Below are 25,115 nucleotides of genomic sequence, written 5' to 3' on the forward strand. Positions count from 1 at the left end.
CAATACCTATTTTTCAAACCACATTAAATCATTAAAATACATAAAACAACACAACGAATTCTATTCAAATAACTGAAAACTGAGTTAAATTGAATATAAATTAAACTAACAACTTATAATTCAACTATATATTGAGTTAAATCACGGGAATACCAATGGGAGGGCGAATTCTGGGGTGGGGGCGAATTGTGGGGTTCTTACCCTATCACCTAAACTATTAGTTTATAATCCCTTTAATGTGAATTGTCCTTTAAAAGTATAGAACTTTAAGCAGCATGGTAGCCAGATACTAAAAGATTAAATGATATTTATGTTTTCATTTTCCAAAATTTTTTTACACTGTGTTTCACCTTCTTTAATGCCTATTGAAAAACTACTTATTAAAACAATTTATGTATATTTCTTATAGATTATGTGTCTACTATACGTAGAATATTAAGTTTGATAGAATATCTCAAATAAAAATTTTGAGGTTTTGTCCGAGCTTTTTTGGGTTCTGCCCCATAGTGCGGCGGTTTATGCCGCTTGATAGTAGCATTTTGGGAAGGGTAAATTAGGCTCAATGTCCTGCTTGAATGCGCCGCTGAACCTCCTTATTTGTGTTGTTAACCGCGGTCAGCAGTGATTCCACATACACGTAGTCATCTGTCACCTCCCGATCGTTGCCGTCAACGATTATCTTTCGCGAAAGTCGTACATTCGTCTCGGTTGAGCTTCAACCATTCATGAATTTGGTCTTCGATGCGTTTATTTTAAGCGCAATTCTCCTAGCCTCCACTTTCATTCTAACGCGAATGGTGTCCGCCGCAGTGGCAAAGTTTCTGGCCTTAATATCAAAGTCACCTGCATAGCCAAGAAGTTTGCTACCTTACCTTTACTTGAAATCAAACCCCTCGTTTCAATATCTGTTAGTTGGAGTGACGGGGTGACCCCTCAAGAGTGATGATGAAAAGCATTTTTTTCCATGTGTGGACTCATCACTGCGACCAGTATAGTTGATCTATTGTGATGTCGCCCGGGTGTTTGCTGTATGCCCCTGCGCTGCATTTCTTTTTGCTATAATCGCTATTGAGTGAGCAATATGCTTATTAAATTTTATGTGTGCTTGCGTGTATTGGGGTTTTATCCTTCCTTCTTGAGCTTGATCTATTTTACCCACTTATTCCTCGCTGCCAGTACTACCCCATGTTATAGCCGGCCCTGGCGAGGACTCATTCGTACTTCTGACCTTCTACACTTCTACACTTAACTCTAGGAGGGACATTCGCACTGTAAATATAGAATTCAGCATGAAGGAAGGGTAAATGAGGGGCCTGAGAATAACTCCATGCTAAAGTCACCTGACATTGAATGACTTGATTCTACTAAGATTCGAACCCACGACCACTCGCTTGTCAAAGCAGACTCGGTAACCTTGCGCCTACGAAGCCCCCCTGTTGAAAAGCATGTGGATTAAGCTGTCAGCTTGTCTCGACCTTCGCCGCCGCTCGAAGCGACTCGATCCTTTGGACTCTAACAGCCTCTTCCAATCGATACTCGAGCATACAACCTGCCTCAATATAGATTTTCTTCAAACATTCATCCTACTATGTTTTATGCCTTATTTGTACACTGTTTCCGCAGTAACCCAATCCTAGTTTCTGTTTTTGGTCTGGCGTAGATTGGCTCAGCCGTCCCAAGGTTTGTAAAGCTTGGCTAAAAGCAAATTTGGAGGCATAGTACAATCTATAACTCGGAAGTAGAGTGCCACAGAAAAACCCTTAAATGACTGGCTTGCACTGGAGAGTCACAGTGTTACATTATTACATTTCTTTGGTTCTGATAAAGCCTTGAACTTTTTTCTTAATAGAAATCATCATTGAATTTGAGTTGCTACTAAATCAGCATGTTTCTTCCACTTTGAACGCATTTCTTCAGCACTGTTGACTGTACCTCCGCTTCCCCGAAGTCGTTGTTTGACAATTGGCCGAAATTTTTCCATGGGTTGAAACTCCAGACAATTTGGAAGGCTCATCTCTTTTGGCACGAAATCGACATCATTAGCTGCATACCACTCTAGCACCACTTTAGGGTAGTGATAGCCAGCTAAATCAGACCAGAATATAACGTTAACCTTACTGTTATCCGTTACCCTTACGAATGAATGGCAAAATCCGTTTCTTTAAGTATTCTTCCATGTATAAACTTGATGTCCTTGATGTTGAAGTAGTGATGAAAGGCTGATTCTTCAGTCCACAGTTACATCATGGCCTTCTTTGGGTATTTTTCAGCAAACACAACTTATACTTACCCGGCATATCGCCACGCCCATTTGTAGTGTGAAATTTTCGACCGGAAAGTTGCTTGTAATCCATTCTCACGTAGGTTTCGTCGGCCATTAAAATGTATCCGTTGAATTTCGACAAAACTTGCTCGTACAAACCCCTATCACGCTTCTTGGCTACCAAATTCTGCTTCAAGTGCCGATTTGGATGTTTGCTGGCACTGTAAGACCTATAGCCTTCTCGAGCGAGGATATTCCACGTTGTTTGATAGTTGGCATCGTACCTTCTAGCCATATTCCGGATGGATATGCCAGAATTGGACTAAACGCACCTCAATATCTTTCCCCTCAGCTCCCGGTCCCTAGTTCCGGTTTTCTTAAAAGTTCTCTACCACTTTTCCACACCTAGGTTTTCCTTATAATTTTTCAGAACATTACACACTGTTGATTTTAGAATTTTAGCACTTTCGCCAACTTTGATCCAGACCACTCTGGATTTTAGAGGTGTTTGTTTGTGCAAGATTGTTTTACGTCGTTCGAGTTCTATTATATGTACAGCTCTGCAACGTGGGGAAATATTTTGACGAAACTTGCACCAGTTGTTCTATATAAAAATGTAAACAAAGCTATGTCAAATGGTTCCAGTGCCTACCACAAGGTGCGTGCCGGTGACGCACAAGAGGCGTCCAAATTTACTTTTAGCCAGGTTTTAGTAATGATGTCTAGGTCGTTTGCAAAGCTTAGGAATTAACTGCTTCTGTTGTGCATCGTTGCTCTCGTTTCGATGCCCGCTCGCCGGATCACGCCTTCAATAGTGATGTTAAATAATCCCCTTACCGCAATCCTCTACGCGATTCAAAAAGAATGGAAAGTGCCTCCGAAACACGTCCCGTTACTCACTTCAGAGTAATTTTAATCAACCGCGTCATTTTATCCGCAAAACGGTGCATCGTGCATTATCTACCATAGATGTTCCCGTCCTGAAATCTACGAAAATATGATGCTTGGGCACGTTGTACATCCCACATTTCTGAAGGCTTTGTCGAAGTGTTTGATCTGTAGTAATGTGAAAATTTGATCTGTAGAAGCACGGGTCTCGCCTGGTACAAAATCTGTAGCTAATGGGGATAGACGACCCAGCAAGATCTGCCGCAAGTAATGTCGCGGTAATAATATCAATCGAACCGATCGCCCATTTTAGAAGGGACAAATCACGCCTTCCATCCACTCCTCCGGTAGTTTTGGCTCCTTCCAAATTCTTGAAATTATTCAATGAAGTGCGGTTGCTAGTGGTTCTTTACTATTTCTGTAGAGTTCTGCCGGGAGTCGGTCCTTGTCCTGAATGCTCATTAGTCTGTCCGATTATTCGTCGAGGTTGGGGAGCCAGAACGCTGTTATCGTTTGTAGGTTCTCCATGGGTAACTTCCGTTCCGCCTTCTTCTATTGCATCGTCATTGAGATACCTATCGAAGAACTACTTCGACCCATGAATTACCTCATGCTTGTCTTTGATAAGAGGCCGTATGAATAGAGTTAGAGCAAATGCTCCCATACGGTTTAACCGGGAAAAGCAAAGTAAACTGTTTTATTCATACGGCCTAAGGTTCCAATTCTCGTCCTTAGACATATTAGGGTCCGGGAGTGTATCCTTTGAGATTGATTCATCTTCTCATAGAATTTGCTCGTTTCACGATCTCTGTCCACATTCTAACCAAAACTTCGTTTTCCATCAGTAATCGTTGGATCCGATTTGACGTGGACTTGGCGCTCAATCTATGTAGGACAACGTATTGATCCTCAGAGAAGTTGGCCTTCACCCAGGGAAGAAATTGGTCTTTCAAAATACCGATATACAATTCGGTATTGATTTTAACACCAGCATCAATGAAAACCGGCGGCATTTTCAAACCGTTGGATGCCACCAAGCCAAACATCATGACACCAGCCGGATGTTTGGTGTGGAACTTCAACTTCACTTTCTCCGGAACATCCTCGAATTTCTTCGGTGAAATAAAACGGTCTGTGCGGCTGTTGGACGCAGCATCGATGGTTTAAAGTTTTTCATCTGTTTTTTCCTTGTTCAACAAAGAAAACAATCTGTTCGAACCAGTCACTCCTAGGTCCTTTACTTGCCCTGTAATAACTCGCACTGTTGTATTTTGTACAATGCATGTGAAATGTTAACTTAATTTCGGTATATCTCCGGATTCTGGCAATAAAGTTAATGTTTTCTACAAATTTGATCAGTGGACCTCGATCCTTTGATCGGTGGATGAATTTTCATAAGTTTGTCACCAGACGACGTTAGTAATCGAGTGGATTCTATTCTGTTTTAGCAAACAAGTCCCAGAGAACTTCAAAGGAAATGTTATGATTTTCTCATATTTTTTCTAGAAACACTCCATAAGTTTTGTATCCCTATCAATCACTTTCAAATAATAGTATAAGCCCTCCAGTTGGCCTCAAGGTACGACTTTGGTCTAACAAACCAGTCGTGGCATCTCGACTGGGAGAGGCTGTATGAGTCAACAGAATCGTAGCACCTAGCTCGAAGTCTGTCGTATAAAAAACAGAAGGTCAAGTTTCGAAAACGAAATTGTAGCACTAATGTTTTTGTTTGCTTTGCTAATCGGGTAAGCATAATAAGGCAAATCAATATGAAAGCATGTATTTTGACAAAAATTTTGCACTTGGTTCCTATATATCGAACATTGAATGTATCGATGAATCTAATCGTTTTTTTGGTATGTTGCTCTACGTGTGTGATTCGACGTGATCCATGAGCCAAGAATAAGATCCGCCTGAATCATTATGTTCCCTCCCACTTCGTTTTAGCGTTGTGGACTAAATGCATACACACATAACGCTTTTCCCAACCGTTGCGACCTATTTATTGTGTCCTCTGCAGAAGTGCTCGTTGATTTTGCATTGGAAACGGATATCTCCGCGTGGAAACTAGGCGAGGCGGTGCAGAGTGTGTGAGCGAGTGAAACAAATCAAAATTATTGCGACATATTTCATTTTGGCCTGCTTCCGAATAAATGGATTTTAATTTGACATGATGAGCGCAGAAACACGGCCTAATGCAGTTTCCAAGAAACAGCATGCTTGTGCGATATTTAATTTCATGTTTGCGATGTCGGCTAGTGAGGAAAACATCGTTTGAGACTTGATCCGCATCGTAGGATGTAAAACTAAAGCGAATCTTAACCGTTCAGGTGAAAGCGAGAAACGAATCGTATATGGCCTATTAATTTCCGAGAATCTTTTCACAAATTTTCCGACTGACAATCTTCTCAAATTAGCTGAACATCAGTTTTAATCTAGAGCGTAATAATTTTGTTTGAGGTTAATTGCGAGGGACTATATTGTCATGCACATCACAAAAACAAAATTGAATTTCCCACAGTAATCATCACTTTTCTTGTCCACAGACCGATCCACAACCAAACAACGCACATTCGATCCAGTGTGGAATGAAAGCTTTATTCACGAGGTGGAAAATGCCGGCGTTCTCGGTATGACGATATTCCACGAGGGTCCCATCACGGACGTTTTTGTGGCCAACACGACGATCCCGTTCGAAGATCTGATGTCTAGAAATGAAACCGACCAGCAGGATTTCTGGGTAAGTTTCTGTTTCCGTACAACGAATTCGTCACAATGGGAAATGTCCGCTTTAAATCGCGCGCCGTTCGCTATCTTAGTTAGTGGGTTGCACATTTCAAATTGGTTTATGTTGACTTCTATACCTACGTTATCTACCCTTATGGTTATCATGATAAAGACGCCTCATAGAGAGTTTCAATAAAATCTGAGATGCTTCCTCAGACTATTGGGTATCTCCATCGAGGGCAGCAAAACGGCAATCCTAGTGTTATGACAATAAACATCGTCTATATTTATTTTCGACGTAGCACGGCTTGTTAAGCATTATTCGTTTACTCACATTATATTTTGGTGACGCTGTCTGTAAAGCTTCAGATAACGGCGATAGTGCAAACTCTGCTTTGTTGGGAAGCTATAAGCGCTTTAAATAGTGCGGCTGCTGCCAGTGATCATTTATTGTTCGTTCGAATTAGTTGAATTCAGTAAAGCTCACTGATGTTTTGCACTTTTCAAAAGTATTTTAGTTTATTTGTACAACATCCAACATATTTGTTTAAAGCCGTAGTACGGAGTCAAATAGCCCATATTTAAATACGCCGCACCGTGGGATGAAACCCAAATCTAGATGGACAAAAGTAATTACGCTAAAACCGTGAGTCCTAGGTATATAGTATGTTCGGAGTAAATTCGTTATTTTAACTTCCGCATTTTTGGTTGAAAATTACATTAGGGTGACCATCATAGTAAGCGAGTGCAAAATATGAACTTTTTTATGGCTTAAGTTGGCTGAATAAAATGTTCAGCAAAGTTAAAGAACATTAAATTTTAATTAACTTTGCTAAAGAAATCAAAGTTCTATCTCTTATGGTTGATGGGTTGGAGCCTGGAGCTATTTAAAGTTTTTTGGTCGGGGTGGACCTAAAAATCCGTTTTATCTTTATATCTTCTTTCGTGTTTATTTCTCACAAATTATGCCTTCTGAGCACTTTCACACGCATGGAAAAAGCACATTTTGTTTGAAGGAATTAAGTTGCTATCTCCTTCGGTTCCGAAGCTACCGGCATTTTTTCTAAAGAAAATATGGTTTTTTCAAATGTCAACAACGTTAAAACTGCTCAAAAGCAGCAAATCAAATTTTGTATAAAGGTGCGGTAATATATTGGCCTCTGAAATTAATTGAGATCACATCGGTCCAGGTCGGCCCTTTTTTGCTAGACAGTATTGAATGATGAAGTAAAAATTACCGTTTTACCAAAATCAATTACCGTTTTACCAAAATCAAATTTTTTACGCATTTTCAGGCAATATAACAGCTGTGTAATCAAAGTGTATATTTACATAATATGTAGTACCTATTACATGCTATTTGGTAACCAATATTAATTAAACATTTTCAAAGTTACATATGTGTACATCATTGAGTCTAAAACCCGTACCTGATATGATATGTTGAGTATTCAAAATTATCTAATAAAAGTGCACTCTCATTGAAAATTTTGCTTCCTCTTTTCTCTCTCTTTATTGTACTTTATTGTCCTTAAGATAATCTCCAGTTTTCACCTCATAGTAGATTGTCTATTTCAGATACGCTACATAGCTATGTGCGTATGCTGCGTCGTAGCTCTGAGTAAACATTCCCACTTACAAGGAAACATCACTATCGGTCACAGGCTTAGAGCTTAACCATATACACCCTGTCCTGTTGAACCAGAACTTCACTGCGCTGCTCGTATAGGTGTAGCCTATGGAACTTTTTTGAGAAAACTTAACTTGAAATTTGTATGGGAAAGTGAGTCAATGGAGGTGCATGGTACATTGTGAATATCCAGAGCACTTGACTAACAGATAAAAAAATATATATTGTTTGAAAAAGGATGAATAGATAATGCAAAAAGCGTTATCCCTCATTCCTAATCCTTTTTTGTCCACGTGAAAGTGTTATTAAACTTTTCTCCTCGTTAATTGCGGTACACATGTTTGGTACCCGCTGAACGGCTGGTAAACGGCTGAATAATGCGTACCGTCGGTGCCTTGTACACGTGTAGGCATAAAATAGACCCTACAGTGGTTCATAGCCTCTTATTCAGCAACTCCTATTGCTACCTCCTCGTGGTACCAGCCGGGATATGAGCAACTTTGGTGGAGATCGGGTAACCAACCCCGGTGGAAGCCAAGGTCGTATGCTGACAGGAAAGGAGGGTTCTTTCGAGCTTCGTTGGCCCTCCGGTGAAACAGGGGATCGGTGTAGCAGGCTTTGCAAGCCGTCACCACGAAAAATACTGAAGCACGGAACGAAGAACAAATAAATTCTTACTGGAACAATCGGAATAGACCCACGCGACGAAAAAGGACTATGGATTGGAAACTAGGGACGTGGAACTGCCGATCTCTCAACTTCCAAGGGAGCACTCGAGTGCTCTCCGACATATTGAAGAGCCGCAAGTTCGATGTCGTAGCGCTACAGGAGGTGTGCTGGAAGAGCTCAACGGTACGTACGTTCAGAGATGGACATACCATCTACCAGAGCTGCGGCAACACACACGAGCTGGGTACAGCTTTCATAGTGATGGGCGAGAGGCGGAAACGGGTGTTTGGGTGGTGGCCAATCAATCCTCGAATGTGCAGGTTGAGAATCAAGGGTCTATCCTTCAATATAAGCATCATCAACGTCCATAGCCCTCACCTCAGAAGTACCAATGACGACAAGAATGAATTCTACGCGCAGTTGGAGAGTGAATACGACCGCTGCCCAAAACATGATATCAAGATCGTCATCGGGGATTTCAATGCTCAGGTCGGCCAGGAAGAGGAATACAAACCGGTGATTGGAAGGTTCAGTGCACACCAGCGGACCAATGAAATGGGCCTAAGACTTATCGACTTTGCCGCCTCCAAGAACATGGTCGTTCGTAGTACCTTTTTCAGGCACAGAATCCATCACAAGTACATCTGGTCACTAAATCAGAATCGACGTCAGATCCTATCGAAGCGCTAACGTTGACTCGGACCACTACCTAGTGATGGTTAAGATGCGCCCAAGACTCTCTGTTGTGAACAACATTCGGTACCGACGCCAGCCTCGGTTAGATCTCGCGCGGCTGAAGCAGCCAGACGTCGCCGCAAATTACGCGCATTTACTCGAAGCTGCGCTGCCGGAAGAGGACGAGCTGGACGAAGCCCCTCTCTAGAACTGTTGGGCTACTATCAAAACAGCCATCAGCAGTGTAGCGGAGAGCTCCATCGGGCATGTGGCCCGGAATCAGCGGAACGATTGGTTTGACGATGAATGTAGGAGGGTGATGAATGAGGAGAACGCTACGCGGGCGGCCAAGATGCGCAGTGCCACACGTCAGAACGTGGAAAGACACAAATAGAAGAAGATGCAGCGAAACCAAATCTTCCAGGAGAAAAAGCGCTACCTGGAAGAGTAGGAATATGCAGAGTTGGAGCGGCTGCATCGTTCTCAGGAAACGCGAAAGTTCTACCAGAAACTGAACGGATCCCGCAAAGGCTTTGTGCCACGAGCCGAAATGTGTCGGGATAAGACTGGCAGTATTCTGACGGACGATCGTGAGGTGACCGATAGGTGGAACCAGCACTTCGATGAACACCTGAATGGTGCCCAGGCGGAGAACCGTGGCGGCGGGAAAGCGATTTCGAGGGTGCAACAAATGGGGAAGAGGTGCTAGCCCCAACGATAGGCGAAGTTAAGGAGCCCATCTTGCAGCTAAAGAACAACAAGTCAGCTGGAAAAGATGGCATCGGAGCGGAGCTTATTAAAATGGGACCATAAAAGGTGGCCGTTTGTCTGCACCGACTAATTGTTAGAATTTGAGATACGGAACAGCTACCGGAGGAGTGGAAAGATGGGGTTATCTGCCCGATCTATAAAAAGGGCGACAAGTTGGACTGTGAGAACTATCGAGCGATCACCGTTCTCAATGCCGCCTATAAAGTACTGTCCCAAATCATTTTCCGCCGTCTATCACCAATTGCGAATAGATTTGTGGGAACTTATCAAGCCGGCTTCGTCGAAGGTCGGTCTACTACGGATCAAATATTTACACTGCGGCCAATCCTCCAAAAGGACCGTGAATACAGAGTTCCCACGCATCATTTATTCGTTGACTTCAAAGCCGGCATCGACCGGAAAGAGCCATGCAAAATCATGGACGAGAACAGCTTCCCCAGGAGGCTCATCAAACTGATTAAATCTACGATGGATGGTACACAGTGCTGTGTTCGCATTTCGGGTGGATTGTCAAGTTCATTCGAATCACACAGAGGGCTTCGTCAAGGTGATGGTCTTTCATGCCTGCTATTCAACATAGCGCTTCAAGGTGTTATGAACCGAGCGGATATCAACACGCGGGGCACGATATTCAACAAATCTAGTCAATTCGTCTGCTTTGCCGATGACATGGATATATCGGCAGAACAGCTGTGGCGGTGGTTGAACAGTACACCAGACTAAAGCGCGAAGCAGAAAAGATTGGGTTAAAGGTAAATACGCCTAAAACAAAGTACATGCTGGCCAGCGGAACCGAGGCCGAACTTCATCGCTTGGGCAATAGTATATTGATCGACGGCGATGAGTTTGAGGTAGTCGATGAATTTGTCTACCTTGGCTCACTGGTAACGGCGGACAATGATACCAGCCTTGAGATTCGGAGGCGTATTATCAGCGGAAGTCGTGCTTACTATGGGCTCCACAAGCAATTGCGGTCGAGCAGACTAAGTCCCCGTACAAAGTACACCCTGTACAACACGCTTATTAGACCGGTTGTTTTCTACGGGCATGAAACATGGACAATGCTCGAGGAGGACCTGCGAGTGGTCGGAGTTTTCGAACGACGAGTGCTGAGAACGATCTTCGGCGGCGTACAGGAGAACGGAGTATGGAGGCGGAGGATGAACCAAGAACTCGCACAGCTCTATGGCGAACCCAGTATCCAGAAGGTGGCTAAAGCTGGACGGATACGATGGGTAGGACATGTTGCAAGAATGCCGGACAACTACCCTGCAAATGGTCGGCCAAGTCAATTTTTCTAGGGGGGGCTAAGTCTCTCTAAGTTTGCTCCAATTTTACCACCGTATTTAGTAAAATAGAGAGAAAATTCCGCCCTGTATCGTAAACGAATAACTTGTATCGCAATTAACGAATTAATGGTAAGATATAGAAATGCTTTTTGCGTAATCAAATCAACCTTTTTCAAGCTATAACATTTTCTTTTTGTTCTGTTATTTAAATGTTCTGGATATTCATAGTGTAGCATGCACCTCCATTGACTCATCTTCCCATACAAATTTCAAGTTAAGTTTTCTCCGTTGCTTAGATAGGGTTTATCAAGATTCAAACAAATCTGCATTTCGTGTCACCGGCGAAGATCAAACAGCAAACTCGCATTTTGATGCTATCTATTTCTGTTTCGTTCCATCCAATCCAAATGTGTTCTGTCCTGTCTGCTTCCTTATTTCAGAGTTCCAAGTGTTAAAGCAGAAAGTACGTAAATTGATTCACAGTAGTCAGTTCGTATATCCATGTGTCGTCTGTGTTAGGCAAGTTGAGAAATCACGCTGAAAGCAATTTTGAATAACTCTTCAAAAATAAAGTTAAATAAGTAAAAAACCTTCAAAAAAATTAGCGTAAATTTGACAAATCCTAGTCTATCCCATACAAACAAGTTCTGTCCTACCTGCATTCAAGTAAAATAGCAAAAAATTAACAAATAAATCCATTCTTCAATGCGGAGTAATCTTGTTAATTTTAAATTGGAAATAGTCAAAATTGTCGAACCATTAATATTTTATAAAGATTTTCGATTTTCCTTTTATGATTTTTTTTTGGATTTTTTTGGTTCCTCATTCATGAAAGAACATGAAAAAATGAGAATTATATAGACTCACTTGTAAACTAAAATGAGCAAAAATGAACTGTAGGGGAAGACGGGGTAAGACGGTCCCCTAAGCGAATAAATTGCTAGCATAAAATGTGTACGAAAATTCCCATTTTCTTGTTCCACACATGGAAAAGCATTCATTTATCTACCATTAAAAATTATATAAAGAATTAATTAGTTTATTTTTCGTGATTTTTCATCAATTTTCGAATCGTCTAAAAATTACTCGTTCACAACCAGGCGGGGTAAGAAGTACCACCAAAGGGGTAAGACGGACCATGGCGGGGTTAAGGCGGATTTTGGCAGATTTGAAGGTTTCTTTGAGTTGTAAACACAATTTCAATATTATTAACTAAGTAAGAACAAGTTCTTAAGGGGTTTTAGGTACATGCTAAAAGAAGCTATAATTTAATTTAGACACCTGCTAAAAGAAGGAACTTTACTACTAGTTCAATTTTGAAAATAAGAGAAGACGTTATTTTACTCCACTGGTTTTTATTTACTCTTTTCTTGGCGTTATTTTTGTTGATTTTTCAGCAGGACGTTTACTCTTCAAATACCTTTAGGTGAAGGTAAAGAAGGCAACGTTAAGTGAATTGGAATCATCGAATTTTGATTCCGTTAGATTCAAATTTACATTAATTGTGTTATTCGAATAGCACTTGTTGGCTTCTTTTAACGTGGGAGGCTCTGTGTTAGACAGGATGATCTCAGATTCAGGGATAATTTTTATTACAAGTGTACTCTATTTCGAAAAAGACACTGATGAAGCCTGCAAGTCGTAAACTAAATGCGTATCTGTCAGAATAATAAAATAGTTAGTCAAATTTAATAGGAAAAAGGTTGGTTTTTTCATTCAATATTTTTAAAATCTATTAAGACACTAAACAGAAGAACTTTAGGCAATTATGAGCACTATGACGTATGACCCTATTACCCCGTGAAAAATGGCCCGTCTTACCCCTAGCTAACAATTTACATTATTTTGCTTTTATCTCTCAATCCGTACCATTTTATATACATTTTCCGCCAAACGCAAAACAAGAATTGCCCAATTAAAGTCAGTGGTAAGAGAAACGTCAAAATACTCAGCTTGTTTTGCCGAAAAACCTTAAATTTGTTGCTGCTGAAATTATATCGCATGAAGACACTGCGAACGAAAAGTTTGTTTTGATTCTAGTTTTGACGTTGGATACGGCCGAGTGCCACAGGTTGTCTCGAAAGTGTTTAGATAGGCTAATAAACAAAACATACTGGGGCATTTGTAGAAAATTTTAGGATTTCTTGACAAAATCGATGTGGTCCCTCTTACCCCGCCGGGCCTTCTTACCCCTTGTTCCCCTACTTACAGTCAGTCCATAATCATGGGTCACACACAATTATGGGTCATTTTACCTTTAACTTCCGATTAATGCATGAATGTTCTACTAATTGATCAGCAAAATTGTTACTCATAAGTAGCGCTAACAATTTGATCAGTTATTAGATGATATTTAAACGGAAATTAGCAACTAAAGCTAAAATGACCCACAATTGTGTGTGACCCATGATTGTGGACATACATGTACATGAAACAAAATGTTGGCTTGATTCGACTATTTTACGGCACTGTTCGTTAGGGCTGGAACAGAGTTTAGCACTTTTTCTTTCGGAATCGCCCAGCATTTAATTAAGTTGCTGAGTAGAAGCCGATTAAATTATTCAATCAAGAAACGTATGCTTTACTATTCATTAGAAAATAAAATAAAAAATAATTAATAAATTAATAAATGAGGTTGGGGAATGAAACTAATATTGTCGCTACCCCAGGAAAGATGCGGTGTTGTCTTCCAGAGCCATGAGTGTTGTTTACATGGCATAAGAAAAGAATACGGCTCTTACCGAATGACAACTTTGCAGCGTGACAATTAACCTTCTCAACGTAATTGCCCGTTGTCAGAAATGACCCACTTTTTCTATTTTGGTTCAACATTTTCGCAAGTTACTATATTACTGCATGGATTCCCAATTTTTATTTACTCACAACTGGTTTCGTTTTTTTTCCTTCGTAGGTGGATCTGGAACCTCAAGGCCGATTGCACGTGAAAATCGATCTGCGATGGAATCAGGAAGCGAACAACAGCATGGCGGCGCAACAGCAAAACTCATGCCGTCGTCTTATTGTCAAGGACCAGCCCTTCTTGAATCGACGGCGGGGTGCTATGCGAAGGCGTGTCCACCAGGTTAGTAAACTCATTCTCTGCTAATTTGATAACAGTGCACAGAGTAGTGAACAATATTGCAAAATGCAACCCTCAATTGTTGCTTTGCAACATCTCTCCGTTAGAAAGTTGGTCAAATGATTATTGGGCTTTTGGCGAAACATGACCGAACAAATTGTGTGATTTTGTCCAATCCGGCATTCTTTTACTCTAGTTCAAGCGAATCCACTACTTTCAACCAGGAGTGGTTCATTGTTGTATCACGATACTACTCTTTAGCACACATTTCCGTCCACTGTTTGTTCTTTGAAGCACTCTCGTGCCACCCTCTTTCGGGCTGCCCGCAATTAGTTGAAGTTCGTGTGAATGCAGGATTTCTTACCCTGAAACACACCAGCAGCAGGCAGCGACGACGCTGCGAACCGTTGTTTATCAACAAGTGTGCTTGAAAATGGGTCTACAAAAGTTGTTCAATGTCAGCTACCACAGTAGTGGCCTGCAGCAGGTACAATGTTACGCGAGCAGCGGATGAGAAGGCGAAGATGCACCAGCCAGAATATACTACTGTTGCTAGTGGCAAGGAAAGCTCTGACCTTTTTATACGTTGCATACTCCTCTACTCGTATATTCGGTATGCTGTGCTGTCCAACTGGATTGGATTGTACATTTCCTGTGGTATATCCAATGATATAGTAACTAAGTACATTTTTCCATTTGTTTCTTTGTTTATTGCTACGTTTTTATTTTGAATCTAGCGTTGATCATTGTAATGCTGGATTACATCCTCAACAGTGCTTATTGATGCGTAATAATTGAGGGAAACTAGAAACAATACTTAAAAAGTGCTTCAAAGAATCATTTTTACATAGTACCGAACGATTGTGTGACAGGCTTTGTTAAAATGTAATTTGATAATTTGTACATTTAGGTATATTCAATTGTACACAAATTATATTAAAAATAACTGATTGCAAATTATAAGCGAATTAATGCTATTTGGTCAAGTTATTAAAGTTCCAATTAAATTATTACAACATTGTTTCACTGCTTTTCTGGATCCTATAACGCTATTAGTTTTCTGCTCAAACACTCATATTTATTTCTTTTTTTTTTCATTCCAGGTCAACGGTCACAAATTTATGGCAACGTTTTTGCGCCAGCCAACGTTTTGCTCTCACTGTCGGGAATTCATATGGTAATATTTTTAGGGGTTGTAATTTTTTATCAAAGTGCAAAAAAAGTTAATTCGTGCCTTCACTTCACTGTTGGTTGATCGCAATTTATTGCACACAAGAATGGTACATGAACGGACATTTCTAGAGCCACATGGCTTTTTGCATTTAGCTGCCAATTAGTTGGTTATCTCAGCGGTTAGACTCTATGGATTACCCTCCTTTATCTTTATTCTCTAGCCAATCTAATGGTTTACTCTATTACTAGTTCATCTAACTGAATATGTTTATTTTAGAAAAACACCAGATCGAAAATTGCAAAATTTCGATCGCGCGTTGATTTTATCTACCTATTATATCAATATACATGATAAAATTTAATGCGCATATGCTGGAAACCAACGGAGATTGCTGAAAATTATTCTTTGGGACATTTTATAATGGTAGCTTTAAACTAAATCGAAAAACACGATCTGACTAACTTTAACTTTTCTGCTTACGGATGCTTACGGACGCAAGCAGCGAAAAGTATAATCAGTTCTATTGCTGCTTTGTGCAGTGTGATAAGACTACTTATGCTTATAACCTAATTCTTAAGGAGGTTATAAAACCCTTCTGAAGAATGTGTCGCTTGGTTGGAAGGCAGTTTTATAACGGTCATCAGAAAGTTTTGATAGAGCTCATAGTTTTATGATCGGTTTTATGAAATTGGCCATGAAAACCGCTGAGAGGAACGTAATACAACTTAGAACTGTTACTTGGGTGGTGTAGTTTGGAGCTCTTACTTATTTGTAGCAACTTACTGACAAGAAGAATTGGAATAGAATTTGGTTGCCACTGCTCCATCCCGTGTCCCACTGAGCCAAATTCAAATCTCACTTGAACTTATTCTCGTCGCTTGCACCGTTTTTCTTCAGTGTTCCTTTCGCATCTGACTGGTATTTTGGTTAATCGGCCATAACTCCACGGTATTGATCGGATTCCACACCTTGGGTATAACAGTAACGCCATTGACGTTGTACCATCCCTGTTTGGTCGAATTTGAATAGTAACAGCTTGTCAAGTCGGACAAGAAAAGGCAGTAACCTCTTCTGAAGGCAATTTTTTTTGGTAAATTCCGTTGCTTCCAGCACTTACAAAACCTTCACTCCTTATTTCCCGGTTGCAGATTGCCAAACGAGGAACTATTTCGAGAACAACTCCTTTAATTTAAAGCTTTATGGAGCACTCTTCCAATCGAATGACAATTTAGAAAAATTTCATATAAATGAAGTAGCATAGTAGTCGAATTACGTCGAGTAGTCGAATAGCTACGCTTGAGATGATCTATGCGAAAGGTGCAACTTTGCATAGCTTTTCGAACATCACGAACATCTAGACTGCCACTGAACATCTTCAGCTGTCCAAAACAAGAGATTAATTGCTTATCAAACTAGTCTCTCGAGTGGTTTATTGTTTTCCATGCTGCGTGGCAAGTAGCGCCGTCTTACTGAAACCAAATATTGGCCAGATCTAATGTTTGCATTTGGGGAAAAACGGTCCGATTAATCAACCGAACTCGTCTGTAACTGCTTATTAGGCCGAATAAGACAATATTGTCTATTCACCAAGAAACGAGGATCGTCACAGCAAACAAGTTTTCAGTAAAAAGGTGAACCTCCTTCAAATTGATCTAAGAACCACTCACCAAAAATTTCGACATTGAAGCAGGTCATTCTGTTTCAACTATTGAACAATCCGTGTTTATGTTATAAGGTTTTGGGTCAAGATTCTTCGTAATTTCTTCCATGTGATCGAGTGATACAATCGGCATCGAATCAGACATGTCATGTCAATTTTGCCTCAACAATCCTTAACTACTGTCTTGTCAAAATGTCATATTATTTATACAATTTATTCAAGACACATTCCTTAAAGTTTTTCTACGTCATTGCAGGTTAATGGTCTCTTCTACAAATCAAGCTATGAGTTGTTGAAGATTGTGGTTCTATCACATTAATTTATTCGCCAATCAAAACTTTTCCTGGCAATTTTAGACACGTTTTGGATAAATACTGTAATAAAATTTGTAAGAACAATAAGTGATAGTGTCCAGTATATACATTATATTATTAGTTCAATAGTTCTTACGTTGCACGAAGATACGAAAGTGAAAGATAAATACTGTATTGGAAAAAAATGCAACAGACGAAAATGATCACCCATATTAGCATATTAGCTATATTTTTGCAAAGTTGGTTGGTCGACCACCTTTTCTAGGGTAAGTGTCTGCACCTTGGGCTTCACGCTACCCATCAAATCCTGTGTAACACCATCCAGTCTATTTGGTCGGTTTTGAAGACCTATTCTGTTTTTCCTGGGCTTGCCCTTCATAATCGCCCAGAATTTTTCTATTAGGCGAAATTCTGGCGGGTTTGGTGGATTTGACTGCTTCGGCACCAAAACAGAGTGTTACCGTCGTCGGACCGGAGGAAGGGCAGCAGACACTTCTGGTAGTTATGTACGGCTTGCAGAATTTTTCGCTTCCACAGATCGCCTGCCAGACCAAGTACTTCTTGGCAAATTTGTCGACCATCTGCAGGCCGCGGATTTGCTAGGCATCCGTTTTAATGTACGTCTCGTCGTCCATTACGATGCATTTCGACTGAACCAACCACTCGCGGTACAGCTTTCTGGCACAGGATCTGCCTACCGTATTCTGTTTATCGGTTCGGTTAGTCGCCTTCCTTACCTTGAAGACATGAAGCCGTGACCGACTCATTCTCTAACGAAAAAATTGACTTTCTTGGCCACGTCCCGAATCGAAAGGATGGGATTGTGCTTGAAGTAATCCCTCACTTTCCTTGCCTTCACGGGGTCCGTGCTCCTCGCTTTTCTTCCGCTACCAGCTGGCCGCTGCTGGCTCGTCTGGGTCTCCTTGAACGATTCCCAACTGTCACGCGATCCACATTTGGGACTGGCGTTTTCTACGACCGTGCCCATAATTTATTATCGAAACACTTCTCGGGAGCCATCTCGATAAACACTTGACAGATTGTGATGAAATTTGTACATGTAAACATTATACTTTAAACTAGTTTTACCCAAAAGTTCATCAATTTTTACCCATGCAATAAAACGTTATTAAAACCACTACATTAAAACTACTCAGCAAAATTCCCTCCATTTGAGGCGCGTCATCAAACATGTGACTGGTCTGGCGTTGTCATGCTGGAAAACAATGCTTTTCCAATTGAGCAGTTCTAGCGTTTCCCGTCAAATGCTTGCTTAAATTGGAATCAATTGTAGACAGGAAAAGTTAGATTCAATCGTTTGGTCATCTTTAGGCAGCTAATACAGTGGACCCCCGTTCGTTTCCTCATGCAAACTAACGGGGTTAGTTTTAAATTTGAACAACTGGCAACCCTAAATATGCTGGAACTTGAATGAACTGACCACCCTGCTCTTTACATAAAAAAGCCTTAACGAATTCTTGGAAGACACCAAAAAAATATTGACTCGAAAAAGTTTCCAATAAATTTTTTTGTCCATTTTTTTATGATCCGCTCGGCTCACAACAAAAATATTCATCTAGTTTCTTCTAAACCAACTTAAATAGCTGCAAAGGTTTAGGTTTGATGTTTAGACTAGGATTTGAGGCGCTATTTACATTCATTTAAAAATAATCGAATTTTCTCAACCTGCAACTAGTCTCTACCTGCAGCAGTCTACCATACCGTTTGTGCAACTTCCTCTCCTTTAGAATATGATATTTTTCGTACAACATTATCGTATAAACAATCCATTTTTTATCGCCTGTTAACGTCCGCTTCAGTAATGGTATGATATAAGTTCGTTTTAGAAAAGAATCGCAGATTCAAATTCGATTCATTTTTTCTTTTCAAATGGTTTAAAATACTGCTAAGGTTTAGTTCATTGGCAATAAGAACGCTGCCTATGTGTCAGTCTAACTCGACCTTTTCAAAGAGCTTTTCCGTAATCACTTGCGTGAATAGAGAAAAAAAAAGTTTTCATTTATAAACTATAAAGTGTTTCCAACTAGATTATTATCATACAAGATTTTGTGAAAAAAAAACAGAAAAATTCAATTGGAAATTAATTGAAATATATTTTTTTATTTCCGAATTTATTATAAATAAATGACAAATGACTTTTTAATCATAGTAATACTAGAATATAGCAAGAAAACGGTTGATTACAAAACTGGTCGCGTTTGAAATCAACGTTTGAAGATGTTATGCCTTTTTTCAAAGACTTTAGCGGTTTAAAGATTTATGAATAAAAGAATATTTGAATGAATATTTCTTTTTTCTAAAGATACAAAACATGAAAATCAATGTTGAATGCAACCAATTTGTTGTGGATATGTATTGTGCAGAAGATTTTAGTGCCAGCACAAACAACAAACCATCGAAATAAGTAAGAATTTACGTCTGAGGAAGAAAACGTTCCTTTCGTACTTTTATGTGTATTTGTTGAATGACGATATATAAAGCAAATGTATGCGGCTTGTGCGAAAGGTGAATCGTTTGCTCATTATATTGTTCACCAATGTAAGCAAGCTATAGTAAAATTTCCTAATGGAAAATTTTCAAATAGAAAATTTTGCAATCACTTCATAAGACCATAAGAATAGATTGCTGTTCGATTCGAAAGCAGTTGGAAATTTTAAATGGAGCGGAAATTGTTTTATTTATAAGAGGAATTGTTTCTTTTTTTTTATAAAATACAGGTTAAAATCCTTCATACGTACATACTACACAAGGTTTCTACAAATTTTATGATTATAGTCTCCCTGCATTCCTGAGTTCTTCTACCGATTTTTTTGTTGAAAATTGTTCAGAATCTAGGTTTATTCGCTATAAGCGCATTCTAAATGATTGAGGTTATACAAGTTAAAATACTAAAACTTTACACTATGATCTGAAGACGTGTTTTTGTCTTATTTTGTCAATTAAAATGCAACCCCTCTGATGCGCGCCATGCTCTCTTTCTATTTTTTTTCTCCATAATATAGGGGATTAGGAAAACAAGGCTATCAGTGTCAAGGTAAGCGACACACTACGCAATTGGTAATTGCATTGCTAAAGTGTGTTCTCACTCTTTTCTGTAACTGTGTTGATCATCTTTTCTTACATTCCGCATAACCCTGATGTTGAATTTTTCGGTTCACTTTCTTCTTCATCTCTCACAAACTGAGGTCATAGGCTTTCTAAAACTTCTCTGCAATCATTTCTTTACGTTTCAAATGTTGTTTCTATTGGTACACAAAAACATACTAAGAACACTGTATTCTTTTCTAGACCAGACTTTTGTTGTTTAAAGTTAATTTCGATAATCTGTCCTTCGTTTGATCTAGTGCATAGCGAACTACGGAAAGACGAATTGTTTTTGCAATTCTCAATTCATCTTTTCGTAAACAAAGTCACTTAACTGATATTATTTTCTACAAGACTTCACTAGAAGTCAAAAATATAATTTTCGCTAAGAATATTAGAAGAAACAAGACTTCGTTTACTTTTAATAAAAATAATACTAGCACTTACGTAAAGCACTAATGTTTTAATAGCAATGTTTTAACATTTCACAATTTATTTCACACATTCAACTGCTTTTTACTACTACTTGCATATTTTCCTTGAGTTTTTCGCGATACCCGTACACTTTCTACTGTCTGTATTTGGTAAAAATATTAACTTTACCTTCTATTTCAGTATGCACATGTGTGGTCCACAAAAGGTGCCATAGTTCTGTTGTTACCAAATGTCCAAAGAAGAAAGATGAGGTAAGAAATCTAAGCACAGTTATAACAGGCAGGTAGCAGGTACATTAGGATGCAGGAAACAGGACCTGTCAGGTCGTTTCGTAAAGAAGTCAACTTTTCGTCTAAAGCGATGGAAAGTTTTTTGATTAGTCGATTCAAAGTTTGCGACTGTGTAAATGAACTTTTATCTCAAGAATTCACGGAAGAGTTACTGAAAAATGTACAAGTCAAGCTTCCACGATTACTCATGTTGCTTATCATTTTCAAATAAACAACAGCTCGGATTGAAATATTTTTGATAACACTTTCCAAAGGTGTCGTTTTCTTTGTTGTAGTAAATTTCGAAAGAGTAGAGCAAAACGAGCAGAAGAATAATAATAAATCTATTGACTCGTCCTGTCCCAAGAACCACGTACCTAGGAGAGCATTTGGCGTCTCTTTCATTCTACTGCTGTTCCTATGAACAGTGGGTGTGTCGCCAATTGTAGTTATAGGAAGTAGTTATACAGGAATGTTAAAGAATAAAAGAGATAACAACTACTGTCCTCTGCCTAATCTGCTAATTCTTAAACAAGAAAAATTACTGAAAATTGAACTGACCTCAGTTCAGTTCCGACGATCGTCAGTAACACACTGTAATTTGTTCCAATCTACCAGCAGGCCAAACCAACACCACAGGACGCGGCCCAGCGCTTCAATGTAAATATACCACATAGGTTTTCAGTGCACTCCTTTAAGCGGTTGACCTTCTGCGACCACTGCGGTTCACTGCTGTACGGCATCATCAGACAGGGTCTCAAGTGCGAAGTGTGCAGTATGAACATCCACCGGCGTTGCGAGGGCAACGTGGCCAACAACTGTGGCATCAACACCAAACAGCTGGCCGAGTTGCTCAACGAGATGGGCATCACCATGGATAAAACACCACCACGTAGATCTAAGGTAAGTCGAAGTTTCACTCTGGAAAATTTACCATTAGGCGCGGAAAAAAGTGTAAATCTATGAATTACGATAATTCGAAACACTTTGTTCAGAAACTTTTAAGCACTAGCCCCCACAATTGCATAGGTAATTGTGTAAGCCCTTGTTGTAGAGAATACCAAAAATCATTAGTTAGACTTACAAAGTACAAAAACTGTGCAATATTTGCTTAATAGTTGAATTTTATATTGCAAATAAATAAAGGATATTGCATTCATCGCAAATATCATGTTCGAAACACCTTGCTGCATTCAAATATTTGCTTAATATTTGCAAAATGTAGTCAACCCAAACTTGGTGATTATACTCGCTATTCTCCAACCCGATCACAACATTTGCTTTATATAAAATCATATATTCAGCGCATGTTTAAATTTCTCAGACTTTAATTTAAAGACAATTTAAAAAAAGTACGTATCGAATAAAATTTTTCTCTGCCAATGGTGCATGAAAACTTATCCTGCGTTTGGAGGACAGCTCAAGAAAAAGAACAAAACGTTTACTGTAAAAAATTTAAAGCTTTATTCTTTATTTTCTTCGTGGGAAATAATATTTACTTCTTTTAAAATATACTCTCTTGGATACATTTTCACGCAAACGAAAAGTTTTTATTGATCAGCATTTTGTCTTCGATTCAAGGATAAAATATTCGATCAAATTCTTACGCAATCCCAAATTTCACTCAAAAATCTAGTACCATTTTATGTCATACTTGTTTGCGAACTCGAATCGAAATCGGCAATATCAAACGTCTGTTTATGGTCTGGTCTCCATTCATTCGAGTGTTTCTTCGCAAGAAAAAAAAACAAACCTTCAAAAGGCTGTAGTACTATGATACTGTGTGAGAACCACAATTTATGCATAACCACTGAAAAAAAACTCCACCATTTTCACCATCTATTTGCTGCCTACCCTGAAACACCATACTCGGGGAGAAGGATGTCCATTTGCACTACAATCGATTCGAGAATACGTTTCGCAATCTGATCGCGCATTATCATTCGCCAGAGTTCCCTTCCCATCGACTCGTGAACCGAATCGGGAGTACCCTCCCATAAGGTTTTGCACGGGCGAGCATAACCTCACTTCTTTGACGTCTATCAGTGGTTTGTTTACATGGACTTAGAACATGGGTAAACATGTTGAAACTGAATATAACGTAACCTTTGTTTTCTCAAGCATTCTTTTATGTATAAACTTGATGTTATTGTTGAGGGATGAAGAGTTCAGTCTTCAGTCCACAGCTAGATATCCCTCGTCGGATCGTGGCCTTTTTTGCAAATTTATTAGCAAACACGGACTGATACTTGCTTGACACATCGCCACGCCCAGTTGTAATGTGAAATTTTTGACCGGGAAGTTGCTTGAAAGTTATGTCAAATGGTTCCAGTACCTACCACAAGGGGTCGACTCACGAGGGGTGTCCAAATTTACTTTTAGCCAGGCTTTATCCTATACGTCTACCTGCCGTTAGTCAAGGTATTCCACTCCTGCTGTCACTCAAGCATTGACTCCCCTCTCATAGCTTTTCTTATTGCTCTGGTGTCCTTCCGCTTAAAGCATTCGCTGTCCATCAAGAGGATGCCGATTGGAATCATCCCAGCTATAGCGCAGACCCCAAATGGTTCTACATGCGCTCACGGCACGCATTGCCATTGCTGTTCAACCCTTTTCTTATTTTGCAGGGTTTCTAGCGCTGCAAGACCGTAACGCAAAATCGACGAGGACACACTGGACAAAACACGCCTCTTGCTGCTGCTTGGACTAAGGCTTGTTCGCGACAAAATCTGGACACCTCAATTTTGCAATAAAACAAATTTGCTAGAAGTTTAATCCATGAAACAATTTTATATCATTTATATGTGTATCGTTAATAATTATCAAACAAATTAACATTACTTATTTGGTCTGATTGAAAAATTGGGAACTTTGGAGTTTACCCTTGCCATGAGGGTCAGTGCAGAATTGTTGGCAACCAATTTAGCTGCGCTTGTCCAAGATTTTCGAAATTTATCTATAGTTGTTGCTTGTTGTTTGTGCTGGGACAGCTCTCTCTTCACGAAAGCCCAATACCGCTCGATGGGGCGTAACTCTGGACAGTTAGTCTGGGCAGTCTTTGGCGTAGTGACAGGATGCCAAATCAGGCCAAAACAGCAAGGGTACATCATGTCTGTGTAGGAACGGTAACAATCGTTTCTGCAGGCATTCTTCACTTTGAGACGACTAGGAAATTGGCGACGAGTGGCCCAATACCGAGTTGAATGGAGACGAGTGCTTGAAACAGCACGAGCCACCCCGGCTCTATGCTGCTGAAGAAGAAGAAGGCATTCTTCACGGTATATTTCCTTGTTAACCGTTCCCGTAGTGATGTAACTTTTGCTTGCTTGGATATGGCCTGCCATACTAAACATTTTTTGGGGAACTTGGCTTTCTTCTTTGTCCTAAAATGCTCTGCGACGCCATTCCGTTTCATGGCAGTGTAAACAGACATACCAAGAAACTGTTCAAAGTTTTCTAGGATATGCGTTTCATCGTCCATTATAACGCATGAAAACTTCGTTAAATATTCGCGATAAAGCTTACGAGCGCGTGTTTTGGCCGTCGTATTTTGCTTATCATTACGGTTTGGCGCAGTCCTCATCTTGAAAGACTTCATGCCTTGTCGTTGCTTAGAAGTGTGCACGAATGTTGGCGACATCTTTATTTTACGAGCAACGGTACGTACAGAAAGATCTGGTCTCCTCCGTAATATTTGTTTTACCTTCGCATCCTTGTGGTGGTTCCTGAGATCCGTTTTTGTTCCACTTCCCAGAAGGGAAGAGTCCTAACTGTTGTCAAGTGAGTATCGAACGATTTTAAAACACTGTGAACAGTGCTTGTAGGTAATCCAAGCTTTTTGGCAAGTTTTCTTAACGAGAGATCCGGATTTTCACTGCAGCCGCACACAATTTCTTTTCGCACCTGCTCTTCTTTCGACGCCATTTTACGCTGAGCGCTTGTAATATAAACAAGTGTTATATTTTCAGAAAGAACAGACATATGTCTACCACTCTGCACTCTGTGTATGTTTAGGGGTGTCCAAATTTTGTCGCGAACAAGCCTTAGAGTTGTTTTGCATGATTCTGGCTAGCACGTTGATCGCTTTTGCAGTTTTCACGAAGGCGTAATCAACGATATACACGCCTCTAGACGAAGTCAGCTGTAGTACTCCGTCGTACATGCCAT

General features: G+C 39.9%; 1 protein-coding gene across 1 annotated transcript in view; it reads left to right on the forward strand.

The window, feature by feature from the left end:
* Positions 1 to 25,115, forward strand: part of LOC128744424 (protein kinase C) — a 48,850-nt gene that overhangs the window by 9,783 nt on the left and 13,952 nt on the right. Inside the window, exons 2-7 of the mRNA XM_053841438.1 lie at positions 5,698 to 5,891; positions 13,824 to 13,994; positions 15,095 to 15,168; positions 20,163 to 20,194; positions 20,860 to 20,930; positions 21,567 to 21,851. Coding sequence (XP_053697413.1) covers positions 5,698 to 5,891; positions 13,824 to 13,994; positions 15,095 to 15,168; positions 20,163 to 20,194; positions 20,860 to 20,930; positions 21,567 to 21,851 — 827 coding nt within the window. The remainder of the gene's footprint in view (positions 1 to 5,697; positions 5,892 to 13,823; positions 13,995 to 15,094; positions 15,169 to 20,162; positions 20,195 to 20,859; positions 20,931 to 21,566; positions 21,852 to 25,115) is intronic.

Source organism: Sabethes cyaneus, chromosome 3 (assembly GCF_943734655.1).
Source record: "Sabethes cyaneus chromosome 3, idSabCyanKW18_F2, whole genome shotgun sequence".
In the NCBI taxonomy this organism is placed as follows: Eukaryota; Metazoa; Arthropoda; class Insecta; order Diptera; family Culicidae; genus Sabethes; species Sabethes cyaneus.